The following is an 18,473-nucleotide window of genomic DNA, read 5'->3' as shown; positions in this document are numbered from 1 at the left end:
TGTTACAAAGTAGTATCTGTTCATAGTTACTCGAACCCACTCCTATCATCTATGTGGGAGTATTTTCCGGAACACCGGACGCCACTAGACCACAAGGTCTTTGGCAAATTTTCATTAATAAACACACAAATATATATGTGTCATGTGTGTGAGAGAAAATAAAGATAATTACATCTCCAGGACTTACATCAATCACACAACTAGCTAGCAAAGTGTAAACAGTACAGTAGTGATCGATCTGCTGTGCAGCTAGCAATATAATGGTGCAGAAGTGAAATTAAAGGTAGCTTCAGCTGCAGGATCTTATTATATAATATAATTACCAAATTAAATCCATTAACAAAGGATGATTAACGTTGTGATTGGGTTTTGACAACTCGTACCTCACACTAAGCCAATTAGAATCGCGAGTATATGTTCCCCCCTCTGTCGCCATCACTTGTCGTTATTCTATCATATATGCAACTGTTCAACAACTGTATGTTTCCACATTATTGATAGTGAATTGGATAGATGTTACTTGCTAACTTCCGCCTTTGGCACCAGGCCAGGAATGAAATTGAAATTATAGGTACACAATAACAAAATTATTGAATAGCGTGTATATGTGTCGCTACCTCCTAATTAAATTTGACATCACAATATATAAATTAAACCTTGATTAAATGTGATAATTTAAATGATTTACATCTCATCTCACTTGAATCACACATTTTTCAGCCTGCCACAATTGCCAACTTGCTTTTAAAAATTGTCAAAAAACAATTTAGCCTAGATTAAAAAGAGATTATGTATGTGAAAATTTACCCTTTAACGTTAACTTCTCTTTATTTCATTCAACAGATCCTCTCAATTAAGCATGGTTGAAAAAATCGCTAGGCGCTCCACAGGCACTCAGGGAGCACCTAGCGCCTAGGACGCCTAGGCAGGAATTAATCGGCGGCTAGGCGCCTGTGTATTTTTTTATTTTATTTTTTTAATTTTAAAAATTTGTTTACATATTTTTAATTTTTTAAAGACTAATACGTAGTAATTATAAATTATATAATATTTTAATAGTTAATACTAAAATATTAAATATTAATCTAAAAAATATCTAGAGTTTGTACAATTTAGGGTTATTTCGCTCAAAGCGATGTTGTTTTGAGTGAAATAACTCATTTAAAAAACAATAGTTAATCGGCCGACTAGGCGGCCTAGTCGGTGCCTTGGAGGCCTAGGCGATATTTAGGCGGCTTAGGCGGTCGCCTAGCCGGCCAGCCGCTAGACCACCATTTAAGGTGATACGCTAGGCAGTCGAACAACGCCTAGCGCCTAGGCGGGATTTTTGCAACCCTGCAATTAAATATTCGTTTTTCTATAAAAGTTCAAAAACAACTAGAAATAAGTAGAAAGGGGTTTTAGCCTTCTTACTTTTCAATCTTGAGTAGTAATTACTATGGGTGGATTGAGGATTATTTTTGAGTAGGGGCGAATTTCAAATAAATTCAAAAATATCTATGACAAAATATCAAAATATGATATAAAGCACAAATATATTAAAGATTTAACAGATACTGTATAGTAATAGAGTCCGTAGTATTTTAAAAAAAAAAATCCCTTCAAAAATTTATATGACAAACTATCAAAATTTGATACGTATCACAAATATAAAGGGTAAAAAAGCTAGAATAGAGCCCCTCCCACTTATGAAGAGGTAGAAAAAGTTAAAATAAAGTAAGTGATGTTTATGGGGTTCAAACCCATGACCTATGCAACCAAATTTTAAGGGTAAAAAAACTAGAATAAAGCCGCTCCCCACTTTATATGCATTTTGTTTTTATATATAATAAGTTAGTGATATATGTATTTTTATATATAAGCTTAAAAAGCTAGAACCAATCCAACTAAACTACTTTTTGAACCTAAGACACATTTCATCAATTCATATCCATCAAAAGAACATTACAAAGGAAATTGGGAGGGTTACCTAGCCACTCCCAATAATCAGACAAAGAAACAGATTGCGTGGCAAGAACATGGGCTACCTGATTTGCTGATCGTCTAGAGAACACTAAACTAATATGAGCAAACATACTCACCCTAAACTACTTAAACATCTAAAAATTTATATATACATTTTGTTTTTATATATATATATAAGTTATTAATATTACATATATATATATATATATATATATATATATAAAAGGGGCTGGGAGGGGCGAAGGGAGGAAAATGCTCCCATTGCCCCACTCTGGATCCACCCCGGTAATTACTAATTAATGAGACTGGGCTTATTCATGCATATAGTCGGATCCTGTTTAAAAAGCTATATTGAGAAGAAACGAAGAGGAAATTAATGAAGACAAAGATTTGTGGAAAATGACTAGGTGGAAAGCTATATATAATATGATATGATAGGTAGGGTGGGTAGTGTAAAGAGGCCAGGGGTGGACGAGCGTGGACCTAAACAAACTGCACGCTGCTACGAACAAAGTAGCCGACGGTGGAAGGAGGCACCCAATTAAGGAAATCTTTCATTGTTTCGAAATTAAGCTATCATGTCATGGATGACAGAAAAGGTAAAAGCAACAATATAGACACATGATATATATATATATATATATTAAAAAAAACACATTATAATGTGCATGAGGCTTGGGATTTTGCTCATACTGGGGCATGCAGGGTGGAATAATGAAATACTAGGAGATGTTTTGTTGTTGTTCATATTTGGCAGTGAAAGCTAGGTAGCTAGCTAGCTAGCGGTGCATCTTTCTTTCTTTCTTTCATTATTTCAGATCAGACATATATGATGTCTAATCCCTGGCCTGGCCTGGTTGCTAGCTAATTAGTTATGGGCCCTGTTTGGTAAATGGTTGTTGGCTGATTGGGTTGGCTGTTTGAGTTAGAAGGTATGATTTGTTGATAATATTAGCTGATTGTAGAAAGTTCTTTGATAAATTAGCTGTTAGCTGATAGCTGTTTGGCTGTTTGGTATAATTTCTTTTCTCAAAAAGCTAATTGAAAAGGCTGCTTTGAGTAGCCTATTGAATTTTAGCATTTTAGAGTTAAAAAAAAAAGCTTATTAATTAAATAACTAATAGTGGTCAAATAAGCCAAAATAGACTGATTATTTACCAAACAGGGCCACGGGAATGAAGAATATAATTTAGTTACGTTACACCTCCCTTGGGTCAACAAAGAGGGCGCCTTTGGAGTTTGCGATGAGTTCTTGGAGGGATTGTTTCTGTTCATTATTCTTCAATGCCTTTATGCACCACAAATCCTCCGGACACGACAGTAGTCTCCAATGTGGGATGTCAAGTCTTAGGTGCTTATTGTCGTCGCAACATCCAACCTCTGTTACAATAAGTTTAACGTTGTTGTTGTTGTCGTGGTCTGAATCATGAGTGCCGCATACCAATAAGTTATTATTACATACGAATTTCCAAAGCGCCCGGACCAGCTTGCCGGACAATGGTCCCTCCCGGTGCAAACCATACACAAAGTAGAATCCGAAGGGGCCGACCAAATCTGGGAGTGAAGAAGGCGGTCTCAGGCACGGAACGGCGTCGTTCAACAGTTTCGCAATTGTCCCGTACAAGGAACAAGACAAGGTCTGTCGGCCTAAGGTTAGTTTGAAAAGTTGGGCACAGTTCCATACGCTGAGCATGGCCCAGCTCTTTGGCAGCTCCGCGATGGTGGTTCCACCGAATTCGCCCGACGAGTCTCCGCGAAAGAAGGCGACCCACGTGCCCAGGCTCAGCTTGTTCCTAACAATTTTGTCGATATCGACAGGGAAAAAGTCGGCTGACCCCCCCATGAAACTCCTGTAAAGAAATTCCGCACATTCCACGCTGACCTTGGATATTCTCACACCGGCCGAGGGTCGGAGGTTTGGACGACGGCCGACCGGGTGGACGAGGATTGATGGAGTCTTGAACCGGACGTAACCGAATTTGTGGATGAACAGTTTGATTGAGGCCTCATTATCTTTCTCGGTGGCCATGTACGCATAATCCACGTTTCTGGAGAGGAACCATTCTTCAATGTGGCGCACCAGGCTGGAACCAATCCCTTTTCTCCGGTGAATGGGCGACACCCTTAGCCCTAATACGTACCCTACTTTCACCGGATTCTTAGGGTTTTTCTTAATCGTCACAACTTTCACAGTTCCTCGTATCACTCCAACTATCTCGTTGCCCAACTCGGCCACCTAAACCAATTCAAACACCATATATATATATTAACTAATTAAAAAATCCGCCTGCAGCTGGATGGTTACGTAAATTAATATGGAAAAAAAAAATAAAAATAGCATATATACCAGCATGTTGAACTGGGGACTGTTACGAATTCTACAGATGGGGTCACCCATAGTATCTATGAAGAGAAACACATGCTCTTTAGGCCCTACCTCACATCTTCTCTCGAGATCTTCCACGCGAGCTCTGTCGAATCGACTGTTGTAGCTTCGTATCTTAACCATCTTTTCAATTCAATTCAATTCCCAGCTTTACAGAAACAAAGCAATCAAGAAGATGAGAGAGAGCCAAAATTTTTTTTTTCTAAAATAATAATATTAAATAACTATATATATATATATATAATATATATATGTAGTATTTTGTTTGCTTAAAATTTTAAAAGTGGTGGAATATAATGCAGATAGATGGTTTTGAATGAAGTTGGTAACGTTAATGAAGATTGATATATATGGAAGAGAGAGGGGGCGGGGAAGGAGGCCTGGCCTAGTCCTCCTCCGATCATAAGACACAAAAAGGTAATCAATTATAGAATGCTTCATCAATTCGTTTTGTCTTTAGCCTTTACCCATTCTTAACATAAAATTAGCCTATCCACGTTAGGATAACCTCAGCCTCACGACACTCTGCACGCCTAAGCCTAAGCGTATTTGTACGTCCTTTATTAATCCCACTAATTCTCATTCATGATTTTGCGTTAATAAAATTATTGTATTTATTGCGTATATATATTCAGATTTTTTTTAGTACTACTGACTTTGTTACAATGTAGTGAATTTATAACATTATATATTCAGATTTAATATAATGCCATCTCATTATTATTAATCCATACCATACAGCTAGTCGGCAAACTCACTTACCAAAATATCTCAGCTTGGTGGAATCTAATCATGGCGAGCCCTTCCGTGATCATCATTATTATATGGAATAATAATAATAATCCTAATAAATCAGTTATTCTTCCATGATCTGTTTGGGATTATATAGATAACCAAGTGGGCAAGATGAGAACTATTATAATTGTATATTCAATAACAGAGAATGCCTGTTCAGGTTACATAGGTATATATACTAAGGAATCATAAATAGACAGAGACAGAGACTCATAATATAACACAACTACATAGAGTCCTAATAGGCAGATTTACTAAAGGAATCGCATCCAGATGGTTTAATTAATTAATTTGGCACTTTGGGAGCTGGCGACGTGTAACCTTGTAGAGCCTAAGGTTGGCTACGTGTAACCTTGTAGAGCCTAAGGCTTCCAATGATGTCTGGGACTGTTTGATTAAAATAATGACTAGTTTTGGGTTTATTGTTGTAAATTACTAATTATATATGAATAATCTTACATCTTAAACATAATTAACTAATAGTTATTTGAATTGGGTGTAGATTGGTATATATAATGAGGAGGGCGGTCATTGTCAGTTGGCACTTGGTGTATAATTTGTGTATAAAACTAGTTGGTGATTCGTTGCGTTTTGGGGACTGTGGCACTCGGGGACCCTAGTGAAAAACAACTAGATTCGTGAATGAAAGTGAAACCCCATTACACATTGTCTTCCTTTTCACCAAAATCATAATCATCAAGACCTCACCCAAATATGCTTTCTAAACTCACGTGTGTGTCTAACAACATCGGAGGTTAGGGGATATAATCTATCAGAAGATATGATGTTTAAGTAATCCCAAATTGTGTGCGATTTGTAATGCGTGCATTCAACAAATAAGAGAGTAAGGGCACTAGTATTTTAATCTTCATTTTAACATAACCACGCGCGCATGTGTGTGTACATATATATATATATATATATATATAGGGGCGCGCTCCCATGCGAACTGCCGCCCAAATAAGAAATGAGAACGCTTCACAGCCGTCCACGTGTCCATATCAACGAATCAGATGCAATTCTAAAAAAACGATGTGGTGGCATTTTCGTAAATAACTGGAACTTTGGTGTACCTAGTTTCACTTACAAGTGCACCTATTTTCGCACCTATTTTCACTTACAAGTACAAGTAATTTACTTTGTTAATATTCATGCACCTATTTTCGCAAATACTTTCACTTACAAATGCAAGTAATTTACCTTGTTAATATTCATGCACCAAGGTGCAACCGAGGTGCACCTAATTATAACATTAGGTGCACCTAGTTATAACATTAGGTGCACTTAGTATTGATGCTCAGTGTACAATTCACTTGCACCTGTAATACATTTTACTTGCATCTGTAATACATTTTACTTGCACTTATGCAAGTAATTTACTTTGTTAACATTCATGCACCTGGGTGCAACCTAGGTGTACCTAGTTATAACATTAGGTGCACTTAGTATTGATGCTCAGTGTACAATTTACTTGCACTTGTAATACATTTTAATTGCACGTGTGCACCTATTTTCACTTACAAGTGCAAGTAATTTACCTTGTTAACATTTATGCACCTGGGTGCACCTAGGTGCATCTAGTTATAACATTACATGTACCTAGTTATAACGTTAGGTGAGAACTACATGTTGCACACGTGGCGCGCTGTGATTCGTCCGCAGTTCTCTCTTGGGCGGCCCGTACGCACCTGAACGCCATCCTATATATATATATATATATATATGTATGTATGTATGTGTATGTGTGTATAAGTATATGTATATGTATATGTGTGTATAAGTATATGTATATGTATAGAAATCTGTTCAAATGTGGTTGCGCATTCCCGTGCAGTCGGTGCGGTTCGCACCACTCAATGTTAGAAAATGCACCACTCAATGTTCAAATGTGGTTGCGCATTCCCGTGCAGTCGGTGCAGTTCGCACCACTCAATGTTAGAAAATGCACCACTCAATTTTAGAAAACGCACCACAATGAAAATACACAAAAACACCAAAAAACACACCACGCACCCAAAATAATGCACCATAACTCTCCTGCCCCTGATGGTGCATTTGCTAACACTGTGTGGTATATATATTTGCATACCTAGTGGTGTGTTTTATGGTGATGCGTACCTAATGATGCATATTTGTGTGGTACATTTTCTAACATTGAGTGGTGTATATTTGTATGTATAGTGGTGCAGCTGCACTGACCGCACGTTAAGGGGCGGCCACACCTGATTATGACCATATATATATATATATATATATATATATATATATATATATATATATTTGCATACCTAGTAGTGTCGTGTTTTATGGTGATGCGTACCTAATGATGCATATTTGTGTGGTACATTTTCTAACATTGAGTGGTGTATATTTGTATACATAGTGGTGTGGCTGCACTAACCGCACGTTAAGAGGCGGCCACACCTGATTATGACCCGATATATATATATATATATAGCCTGGTTCTTGTGCGACAGCCTCCCTAGCTAGGTGCTGTTGGTCCCAAGGGGATGGGGTACAAGTCTAGAGGGGGGGTGAATAGACTTGTATAAGATTTTGCAAATCTTTTCGACCTCTCGTGTGTATTGAACTTAGGATGTTTAGGTTCGATATCTCACGAGGTGAAGACAAAGTTTTATGCGCAGCGGAAATGTTATCCCCTTTTAGTTAGCACAAGTTTGAGTTAGTTCGAGAGGTGTGTTTATATGTAGTGCAATCGAGAGGTTAGCGAGAGATAAAAGCAGTAAGTAAATGCAAGAGAGATTTTTAAGTGGTTCGGCCAACCCGCCTACATCCACTCTTCTTCCAGAAACTCCCTGGAAGGATTGCACTAAAAACTTCCCTTTTTAGTACAATGTCGAGCGCTTGAGCTTTGATCACGAAGCCCGCCTCAAGCCTCAGGTTTTTCGCCCCGCTTCTTGTTACTCCACCTATCGAGCACTTGAGCTTTGATCACCAAGCCCGCCTCAAGCCTCAGGATCTTCACAAGACAGCTCCTAGGTTACTCCGCCTCTCCAAGGTCTTTCTCCCCGCTTCCAGCTACTCCACCTCTCGAGCACTTGACCTTTGATCACCAAGCCCGCGTCAAGCCTCAGGTTTCTTTCACTCGGACAGCTGCCAGGTTACTCCACCTCTCTTGCTTAATCCAAAGCAAGGTGTTTTTGGTTGTCACAGTTGAATGTAACAGACTCCAATCTGACCACAAGCTATCGTTGAATCAACTTCGGTGTAGAGCAGCTTCGGCCACCTTCTAGATATATAACAGTTTAAGCTTTGTAACTCTCTTAAACACTAAGATGTGTTTTCTCGCTGTTTTGAATATCAGGATGATATTCCAAATTAAGCTCTTGCACTAGAACGTTTGAATCAGACACCTCTTTTGAATTTTCTAACTCTGTTTTTTTTTTTGATGATGTGTCTTCACGTCCTTTTTATATGAGAGTTGAGGAATAATTCCGTTGGAGGGAAAATTATTCCGTTTGAAATTTGTCTCCCATGCTGATCATGGGTCTTGCATATTTTCAGCATATTTCATGGAGTGGTGATCTTGTAACTTGAACCTCTTTGTCTTGTAGTGAATATTCCATAGTTCACTTTTCTTGAGTCCATGCTCCACTTTCGTCTTTTGGTAAAAGTTACTCTTTTTATATTCCCATTATTCCTTGTTTGTAGGGAATCAGACCACTTCAGCATTGGTGCACCTTTTGACCGTTTGTGGTGGAAATCTGACGTGTCATCCATTTCCGCCCATTTTGAAATCTTCACGTTCGGCACCTCTTCATTATTCCATCTCCATGATATTCTTCTTCTCCAGACTTTAAGTATGACCGTCATTCAGCTTTGTTGGAGAATTGTTAGTGTATCGAGACCAAGGTTGATATCTTGATCGCTTGATGTCTCGAACTCAAATATCGAGAGGTCTATCTCTCGAACTCTGTTTATGTCTCGAACTGGATAGCTGTATCGAGAGGTACTACCTCTCGAACTCTGCTTATGTCTCGAGACTTAGTTGATGTCTCGCAGACCCTTATTCCTCCAGTGTTGTCCCATGCCTTCTTCTGTTTTATCTATGAAATTACAACACGAGATTTCTAAGATGTTCAAACAAGTTTACTTCAAGCTAAAATATTTTCCGAGTTGAGCTCAAAGTTACCCGGTTGTATTTTCGCTCTTGGTTTACTTGTCGAACTTACAACGTTTTGCCTATGTGTCGAGACTTGGGGATTTCTACTTAACAGTTGGTATCATCAAAACCTATTACATGATGTTCCTAACAATTTCCCCCTTTTTGATGATGCCAACACTTATACTTACTCTATATGGCTGATTTGATAGAAAGAATTAACATAGATTTTATTTTTCAGCGCATATGGTAAGTTTGACAAATACTCTACTAAAACATGAATAATAGAACTCACGCAACACCCCCAGCAAAAGATATATATATGATTATAAAATGGAATGTTTACAAAGCAGAGTTTAGTAGAAAAGTTTAAACGAAATAAGACCAAGAACAACATAGACATCAATACATTGAAATAAGATGGAGTTTGGACCACGAGAGCTTACTTCTTGTTGGCTTTCCTTTTCTTGTTAATGGCTTCTCGTGTCTTGATGGGGTCTTTCGGATTTACCAGGCTTAAGTATTCATCTGTGACATCTAGATGCCTGTAGTTCCTGTAGGCTTCCCCCACGAACTCACCATCAATTACTCCATCTTTCCACCAGGCAATGCATTCTTCTGGAGACATATTGCTGTGTGTAGATATCCCAGTGGTTTTCAGAAGCTTGAATATCTCCAGGGTCAGAATTTGTTCAGTGTCTTCTCTGTTCCCAAACTTAAAGCTTGTCATGAGAAGATCTATCTTCCTTTCTTCTTCTGACTGTTGTTCTTGTCTTTTTCTTCTTCTTTCTCTGTCCTCTTCTCTCCTTCTCTCCATTTCCAGTGTGTGCTGGACCCTTAGGTTTTCTGCCTTTTTAGCATCCTCCATTGCTTTGCTCATGATTCTTGGTATTTTTGGAGGTGGTCCAGCTGGTTCACTTGCTGCCCTTTTCTTGCCCGTTGTATCCCCCTTCTTTTTCTCTTTATTTTCCCCCTTGTTGGCATCATCAGTACGGGAGAGGAGGGTGGACATACCTTCGAAAATAGCTTGAAGTTGGGCAGGGACTTGGTTCGACAGGTCATCGAGTATGGCCTTCATCACATCCTGTCGAAGTTCACTGGAATGTTGAAAGGCTCGAAGCTCTGCTCGCATCTCGGCTAATTCAGCCCTTGCACTTGCAGCCTCTGCTCGAGCTACAGCAGCTTCATCAGTGGCTTTCCGTGCTGCATCCTCAGCCCATATCGCCTGTTCGAGAAGTTCGGCATGACGGCCTTGGGATTCACTTGTGCCAGCAGCAGGCATTGCAGCATTGCGGACCACAACGAGTATTCTTTCGAGCTGAGCCATCTTCTGAGATTGATCAGCCATGAATTGACGCACTTCGCCAATGAAGACTTCTTCGGCCTGTTGATCATAGTCAGAAGTAGGAGAAGAGGAACGAGATGTACCTTTTGTCGGAGGGGACTTGGGTGCTTCCAGATTTCCACCCATGACTTGCAGTTGCGAGTCCACCTCTCGAGTAAGTGTCTGAGGGGCCACAGGGACACCAGGTTCAGAGCTCGAAGGTAGCTCCATGTCAGGCGCTTCCCGGTTTCCACCTGAGGGATGGATCACTTCTTGCTCCTCACCTCTCGAACCTGGAACCTCAGCTTCAGCAACTGTGGAGATAGGATCAGCCGGAGAGAGTTCTTCGGTATTGGACGCTTCCCGGTTTCCATCCAATAGAAGTTCCCCCTCAGCGTCACTTCTCGAACCAGTGCTGGGAACTTGGTCATCTGCTGGTGAGGTTGAAGACGAAATGTCGACAGGTGTTTCCCGGTTTCCACCTTCGATGGTATCATCAGTACTCCTCGAACCAGCAGGACTTGGGGCAATCTGCTCTAAGTGCTCATTGGACTGCATTTCGGTCTGCTCCGATGAGTCTGGAATGACAATTATTTCAGGAGCAGTAGGAAAACCCGGCAGTGTGAGCAACGGAACTACACCCTCTCGAACTGTCTGAGCTTCATCGTTGTCAATCGAGGGTGTGTACGCAGGTGGTGGCAAAAATAGAACGGTGTTGGGTGCTACTTGAGGTGCTTCAGAGGTCTCGGATTCACCTCTCGAAGCTTCTACCTGTTCGTCCAGAGCAGAGTTACTGACTTGGGACAGTGGGATTGCGGCTGTTGCGATATCATCGTGAGCAACCCCAGAAGTCTCTCCTGGACCTCTCGTGAATTCAATGTTTTGTCCCAAGGAGATGGCAGTGGCGAGCCTGATATCTTCTCGAAATTGGGCATCAAGTTCTGGATCCTCCTCAGGCTCAACCTCGGTTTCTTCAGCTATGCCTTTACCCTTATCAGATCTTCCATTGTTCAGCTTAAATACTCTTGTTTCGTGGGCAAGGTCTAGGAGATGATGAGCTGGGATCTCTGAGATACCCAACCACTGGAGTGCAAACCGTTCTTCTGCCTCCATCTCAGCTGCTTGGGCCATCAGTTGAGTGAAAGGACTGGTTCTCCAGTTGATCCACCTGATCACCCTAGAGAAGTCATCAAGAATAGGTGCTTCCACTTCCAACTGAGTAGTGACCTCTTCTTCTCCATCATTCTGTTCATCAGACAGAACCTCTGTAGTAGTGATCTCTCGACCATTATCCGAGAGATCATCTTCCAATCTGACATCTGCTATTACTTGAGCAACTGATCTATCAATCTGAGCAGATTCAGTGGGTGTCAACTCAACATTTAGAGCATGTTGCACTGGGTCCCTGACCACAATGCCCTGATCATCAGCAGCTACCATGTAATCCTGAGCTTCAGCTGCTGGATCATCTATCTCTCGAACCATCTGTCGTGGTTCTTCTTTATCCCCTTGTACTGGATCACTGATCCCAGTACCTTCAACTTCTCGAACCTCCTCTCGGGGTTCAAACACAGATTCACCAGTACCCTCAGCATCATTATCAACATGAAGATCATCACAGAAATCTCTTGATAGGGACCTGGTAGGGGGCACTCTTTCAACCTCAGTGGCCAGTGTAGCCTGAGGTTCCCCCTGGGCTTGTGCCCTGTCCTCGAAAGGTACTTGTATAACTGACGGTGTCACCTCTCGAACCTGGGTGACAGCAATATTTTTGGCCATTTTGGCCCTCAAAGCAACTCTCTGAATCAGAGCATCCAAAGGCTCATCATCAGAGTCCTTCTCCTTGGCTGGGGCTTTCCTTTTGCCCCTTCCTTTTGGCTGTGAGGGAGAAGGTGCAGCCTTACCACCTTTAGCTTTGGGGACTAGAGATTTCGTCCTACCCATATAGGTATTTCGATGAATCTCTTTTCCTTCCCTCAATTCAAAGCCCTTCAGGCTTAAGAGAAATTGCACAACAAAGCCGAAACCAACCTTTTTACTGATCGACAGGTTGGCGTTGGAGACTGAGCGCATCACTTGCTGTTGGAGGAAGTTGAAGATAATATGTGCCCAGTCCAGCTTGTTGTTGTTCCAAATGGCATGGAGGATTTTGAGGAGGTCTAGACTAACCTCGTCAGTTCCGGACACCTTGCCGAGCACAAACTTCATGATTAGGTCGGCAGCGAGAGCAAACCTCTCCTTTAGGTGGTACTTGCGGAGGGCAGAGGATGCTCTGGGTGGTGCAGTCGCTAGTCGGATTTTCTCCCAGAAGGCTTGCTTGTCCAAGTCGTAATCCGATAGATGCTTGACTGCTTCCTCCGATGACGCGAAATCAAATGCCGCTCTGAGGTCACCTACAGATGTTGTGATGGGAAAATCATTAAAGCGGCTTTCGATTTTACCCTTCGTGACCTTGGCATTTGCGAACCATTCTGTGAAGTCGAGGGCGTGAATGGTCCGGTAGTCGTGCGTCATGTATTTCATCAGTCCTGCTTTCTCAAACTTCTTCAGGACTTTTTTCGCCATTTTTGGATTAGGGGAGTTGGTGATGAAGCCGTTTCTGTCAAGGATACTCCCCGCCTTGACTTGTTTGATCTGAGAGCGAATGTGTAGCAACTCCCTCTGATATGCGTCGGAAGATGAGGTTGATGTAGAGGATTCGGACGCCATTGATGAAGGTTAGATTTTTTGGAGGGAATGTGTACTGCGTTTAGGATTTGGGGATTTTGGGTAAACGGTTTTAGCTTGAATCCGGGTAAAGAAGAAGGATTTGGCTTTTATATCATGTGGATTCGGGTTGGATATATGGGTAGGGTTGAATATTTGATCCGAGGAAAGATACCGGTTAATTTCAAAGAAGTAAAAGGTCAGAAATACCCTTTATAACGGTTATGTATGTAATGTATGGTAAGGATATTTTGGTAAAGTATAATGCGGTTTTTGGATAGTGGGATATAATGAGATGTTTATACAGGCATGCTCCCATTAACCAAGATAATGCCCTTAAGTGCGGAAAACCGTCAGTAACCGATGACCACGTGGCTAGCATTAATATCCAAAGTTAGCCGTTCCCTTCATATATTCGTTGAACTTATCGGATTCACCTCTCGAAGGTGAATTGTCTTCCACATGAGTTTAAGGATCTTCCCCCTGAGTGATTGATCCCTAAACCTCATTATTCCTCCGTCTTGATCTGGTTAAGGATATTCCCCCTGAGTGATTGATCCCTAACCCTCCTTATTCATCCGTTCAGAGATATCAGTTTGTTATCTTTCGAAGTGACCTCTCGAACTACCCTTCTTCGAGATATAACGTATATAGACAAACTGATCGGGTACCTCTCGAACTACCTTTCGAACACAGATTGCAAGAAAAACAAGTTTGATTCATCTAAAAGATATCACTTGGAACATATCCTTAAGTTCATTTAGTGATTTCCAGATACATTACATATGAATCAATATCCTATTAGATTCCCTAGAAACTTTTGTTTGGCCTTGGTCAGCCTAATAGGAATCTATCGTTAAAGCAGGAACTAGCCATCTAAAGTCCTATTTCTCTAATAACAGAACTAGGGGTGGCTATTCCCTTTTCTTGTTCTTCTCTCCGGAGCTGCTTACTGTAGTTGGGAGTGACCATCTTCATCGCTAATCCTCTTAAGGTCTTTGGATTAGGTATGATCACCCCTTTGACTGCTGCTGACCTCAGAAAGTCCCATCTGGTCTTCCTCTCCATTTCCCTTGGTTCTCCATTTGGTTGAGGAATGCCCTTTTCCAGAATGTGCAGCAGTAGGAGTCCCTCTTGTGCAAGACTCTCCTCCCGATTCCAGTGTCCCATCATTGTGGATCTCCTTGTATTTGGGGATCCATTCACCTTTGATGGGAATAGGATTCTTGCTTGGATTATCAGGAAGCTCCGCAATCTGTTCACCCTTCGTTGATTCTGGATAGTTTTCTCCTTGAAAATCTTTGGACTTGACTGCCGGTTTCTTTCCTCTATAAAAGAATGGAACATCATCTTTTCCTTTCTTTTTCTCCATGGGAAGTTGATGATATGAACTTCTGAAAGAAACCCTCTTATTTATAGCCCAATAAGGTTACCACTGTTGAGTCACGGGATGCAATATGAATGACCATTCAATGCTTGTGTAACTCCAAAGCTGCCATAAAGTTGATGAAACCGCTCCTCACATGCGAAACAGTTCATGGCACTAAATACAAGAAGATAAGATTTGACCATTCATCCCAATTCTATCATTCCCAATTCTAACCTTAGTTGAGAGAATCTATTCTCACTTAATGCTTTTGTGAAAATATCTGCAAGTTGCTCCTCTGTCGCAACATATACCAAAGTTATGTCCTTTTTCTCAACATGGTCTCGGATGAAGTGATATTTGATATCAATATGCATTGTTCTAGAGTGTAACACTGGATTGTGGGTGATGGCAATAGCACTTGTATTGTCACACATGATTTTAACCTCCTTACACTCAACACCATAATCCAGTAATTGTTGCTTCATCCATAAAACCTGAGCACAGCAACTTCCAGCTGCTACATACTCTGCCTCAGCGGTGCTTATAGCTATCGAATGCTGTTTCTTGCTAAACCATGAGACAAGTCTTCCACCTAGAAACTGACATGTCCCTGATGTGCTCTTTCGATCTATTTTACAACCGGCAAAGTCCGCATCTGAATAACCCATAAGTTCGAAAGATCCACCTCTCGAATACCAAAGCCCAACACTTTGTGTACCTTTGAGATATCTAAGGATCTTTTTGGATGCATTTAAGTGACTTTCCTTAGGACTTGCCTGAAACCTAGCACATACACCTACTGCAAAGGATATATCTGGTCTACTAGCAGTTAAATAGAGAAGAGATCCGATGATACCTCGATATGTAGTTTGATCGACCTCTCGACCTTCACTGTCGACATCGATACGTAGAGAGGTTCCCATGGGTACTTTGACTGAGGATTTCCCTTCTATATTATATTTTCTGAGCAGATCCTGTTAGGAACATCATGTAATAGGTTTTGATGATACCAACTGTTAAGTAGAAATCCCCGAGTCTCGACGCATAGGCAAAACGCTGTAAGTTCGACAAGTAAACCAAGAGCGAAAATACAACCGAGTAACTTTGAGCTCAACTCGGAAAATATTTAAGCTTGAGGTAAATTTGTTTGAACATCTTAGAAGTCCCGTGTGTTGTAATCATATAGACAGATCAGAAGAAGGCATGGGACAACACTGGAGGAATAAGGGTCTGCGAGACATCAACTAAGTCTCGAGACATAAGCAGAGTTCGAGAGGTAGGACCTCTCGATACAGTTATCCAGTTCGAGAAATAAACAGAGTTCGAGAGATAGACCTCTCGATATTTGAGTTCGAGACATCAAGCAATCAAGATATCAACCTTGGTCTCGATACACTAACAACTCTCCAACAAAGCTGAATGACGGTCATACTTAAAGTTTGGAGAAGAAGAATATCATGGAGATGGAATAATGAAGAGGTGCCGAAACGTGAAGATTTCAAAATGGGCGGAAATGGATGACACGTCAGATTTCCACCACAAACGGTCAAAAGGTGCACCAATGCTGAAGTGATCTGATTCCCTACAAACAAGGAATAATGGGAATATAAAAAGAGTAACTTTTACCAAAAGACGAAAGTGGATCATGGACTCAAGAAAGTGAACTATGGAATATTCACTACAAGACAAAGAGGTTCAAGTTACAAGATCACCACTCCATGAAATATGCTGAAAATATGCAAGACCCATGATCAGCATGGGAGACAAATTTCAAACGGAATAATTTTCCCTCCAACGGAATTATTCCTCTACTCTCATATATAAGGACGTAAAGACACAGAAAAAAAAAAGGGGAAAAGAGAGAAAAAGGAGTTAAAAAGAAAAGAGGTTCGAAATTCTTAAGAAGTGTCTGTCTAAAACGTTCAAGTGCAAGTGCTTAACTTGGAATATCATCCTGATATTCAAAACAGCGAGAAAACACATCTTAGTGTTTCAAGAGAGTTACAAAGCTTAAACTGTTATACATCCAGAAGGTGACCGAAGCTGCTCTACATCGAAGTTGATTCAACGATAGCTTGTGGTCAGATTGGAGTCTGTTACATTCAACTGTGACAACCAAAAACACCTTGCTTTGGATTAAGCAAGAGAGGTGGAGTAACCTGGCAGCTGTCCGAGTGAAAGAAACCTGAGGCTTGACGCGGGCTTGGTGATCAAAGGTCAAGTGCTCGAGAGGTGGAGTAGCTGGAAGCGGGGAGAAAGACCTTGGAGAGGCGGAGTAACCTGGGAGCTGTCTTGTGTCTTGTGAAGATCCTGAGGCTTGACGCAGGCTTGGTGATCAAAGGTCAAGTGCTCGAGAGGTGGAGTAACAAGAAGCGGGGCGAAAAACCTGAGGCGGGCTTCGTGATCAAAGCTCAAGCGCTCGATATTGTACTAAAAAGGGAAGTTTTTGGTGCAATCCTTCCAGGGAGTTTCTGGAAGAAGAGTGGACGTAGGCGGGTTGGCCGAACCACTTAAAAATCTCTCTTGCATTTACTTACTGTTTTTATCTCTCGCTAACCTCTCGATTGCACTGCATATAAACGCACTTCTCGAACTAACTCAAACTCGTGCTAACTAAAAGGGGATAACATTTCCGCTGCGCATAAAACTTTGTCTTCACCTAGTGAGGTATCGAACCTAAACATCCTAAGTTCAATACACACGAGAGGTTGAAAAGATTTGCAAAATCTTATACAAGTCTATTCACCCCCCCTCTAGACTTGTACCCCATCCCCTTGGGACCAACAATTGGTATCAGAGCAAGTTCTCTGATCGATATAAACCTTTGTTTATATTGCCTAGAGATCCTTCTTTGAAAAGTCTTTTGAAAATATTTTCAAAGCACGAGAAATTTTTTTAAAATGGACAGCATGTTGTCGAGGCATCTTCTCTTTGATCTTAGCAGGTTCGATGACTGGAAAACACGCATGCTTGCGTATCTATCAGCCCTCCATGATGAGATGGCCGAAGTTATAACATTTGGACCAGTCAAGATCATGATGGTAAACACGACTGCTGAGCAAACCAAAGATACACCGAAGTATGTCCCCAAACCTAGGGAAGAATGGACAAGTGATGATAGGAAGAGAAACAACTTGGACAACATTGCCAAGGATATTCTCTTCAGAGCTATAGACGAAACCATCTTTCCAAAAGTAAGAAAATGCAAAACGGCGAAAGAGGTATGGGATACTTTGATGTTAATTGGTGAAGGTGACGAACAGGAGAAGGAGAACAAGCTTACCGTGGCCATGAAGAAGTTCGAGGACTTCAAGATGAAGCCAGGGGAGAGCATCGACAGCATGGAATCTCGTTTCATGAAGCTATCAATAGAGATCAATGATCTCGAGAAGGAGATTCCACAAAAGGAGCTAAACCTGAAGGTCTTACGAGGCCTTACCAAGGAGTGGGAAATGAAGGTGATCACAATGCGTGATCACAGGGATTTGAAGAACACCACAACCGACCAACTATTCAGAGATCTCAAAGCCTTTGAATTTGAGATGTTCCCGAGAGATGAGGACGTGGTGGACAGACGGAATGTGGCACTGGTTGCAGACCAACCAACCACCTCCTCAAGGTCAGATTCTAATCCCACTGAATTTTTATCTGACGAACAGTTTGCTTTCTTCATAAGAAAATTCAGGAAGTTCATGAAGAAGACACCGGAAAGCAATACAAGTTCACCTTCCTCCTCAAGAAGGAAAAATGAGAAATACACATCCAGAGGAATGGAGGAAGAAGATCAAGGTCTATGCTACAACTG

The 18,473-nt window shown here is 41.1% G+C and overlaps 1 protein-coding gene across 2 annotated transcripts; it reads right to left on the bottom strand.

Annotated features, from left to right (window-relative positions):
- Positions 1-3,097: 3,097 nt before the first annotated feature.
- Positions 3,098-4,545, bottom strand: LOC116026257 (probable N-acetyltransferase HLS1-like). 2 transcript variants are annotated; one of them, XM_031267742.1, is made up of 2 exons: positions 4,403-4,545; positions 3,098-4,201 (listed from the first exon to the last, which is right to left on the bottom strand). In XM_031267742.1, exons 1-2 carry the CDS (start codon positions 4,472-4,474, stop codon positions 3,164-3,166), a joined length of 1,110 nt encoding a protein of 369 aa, XP_031123602.1. In that variant the 5' UTR covers positions 4,475-4,545; the 3' UTR covers positions 3,098-3,163. The 2 variants fall into 2 exon arrangements, with proteins under 2 accessions (XP_031123602.1, XP_031123601.1); XM_031267741.1 differs by having other exon boundaries at positions 4,313-4,521.
- Between the last annotated feature and the right edge of the window lie 13,928 nt (positions 4,546-18,473).

The sequence above is a fragment of the Ipomoea triloba genome, chromosome 7, assembly GCF_003576645.1.
Source record: "Ipomoea triloba cultivar NCNSP0323 chromosome 7, ASM357664v1".
Classification (NCBI taxonomy): domain Eukaryota; kingdom Viridiplantae; phylum Streptophyta; class Magnoliopsida; order Solanales; family Convolvulaceae; genus Ipomoea; species Ipomoea triloba.
The sequence above is the reverse complement of the archived record's forward strand: the minus strand, read 5'-3'. Positions and strand labels throughout refer to the sequence as shown.

Excerpts from the sequence above, each read along its gene's own strand:
- LOC116026257 (XM_031267741.1), bottom strand. The coding sequence starts at position 4,474 with ATGGTTAAGATACGAAGCTACAACAGTCGATTCGACAGAGCTCGCGTG. Across the intron at positions 4,202-4,312 it reads GTCCCCAGTTCAACATGCTG|GTGGCCGAGTTGGGCAACGA; the intron begins GTATATATGCTA and ends GAATTGGTTTAG.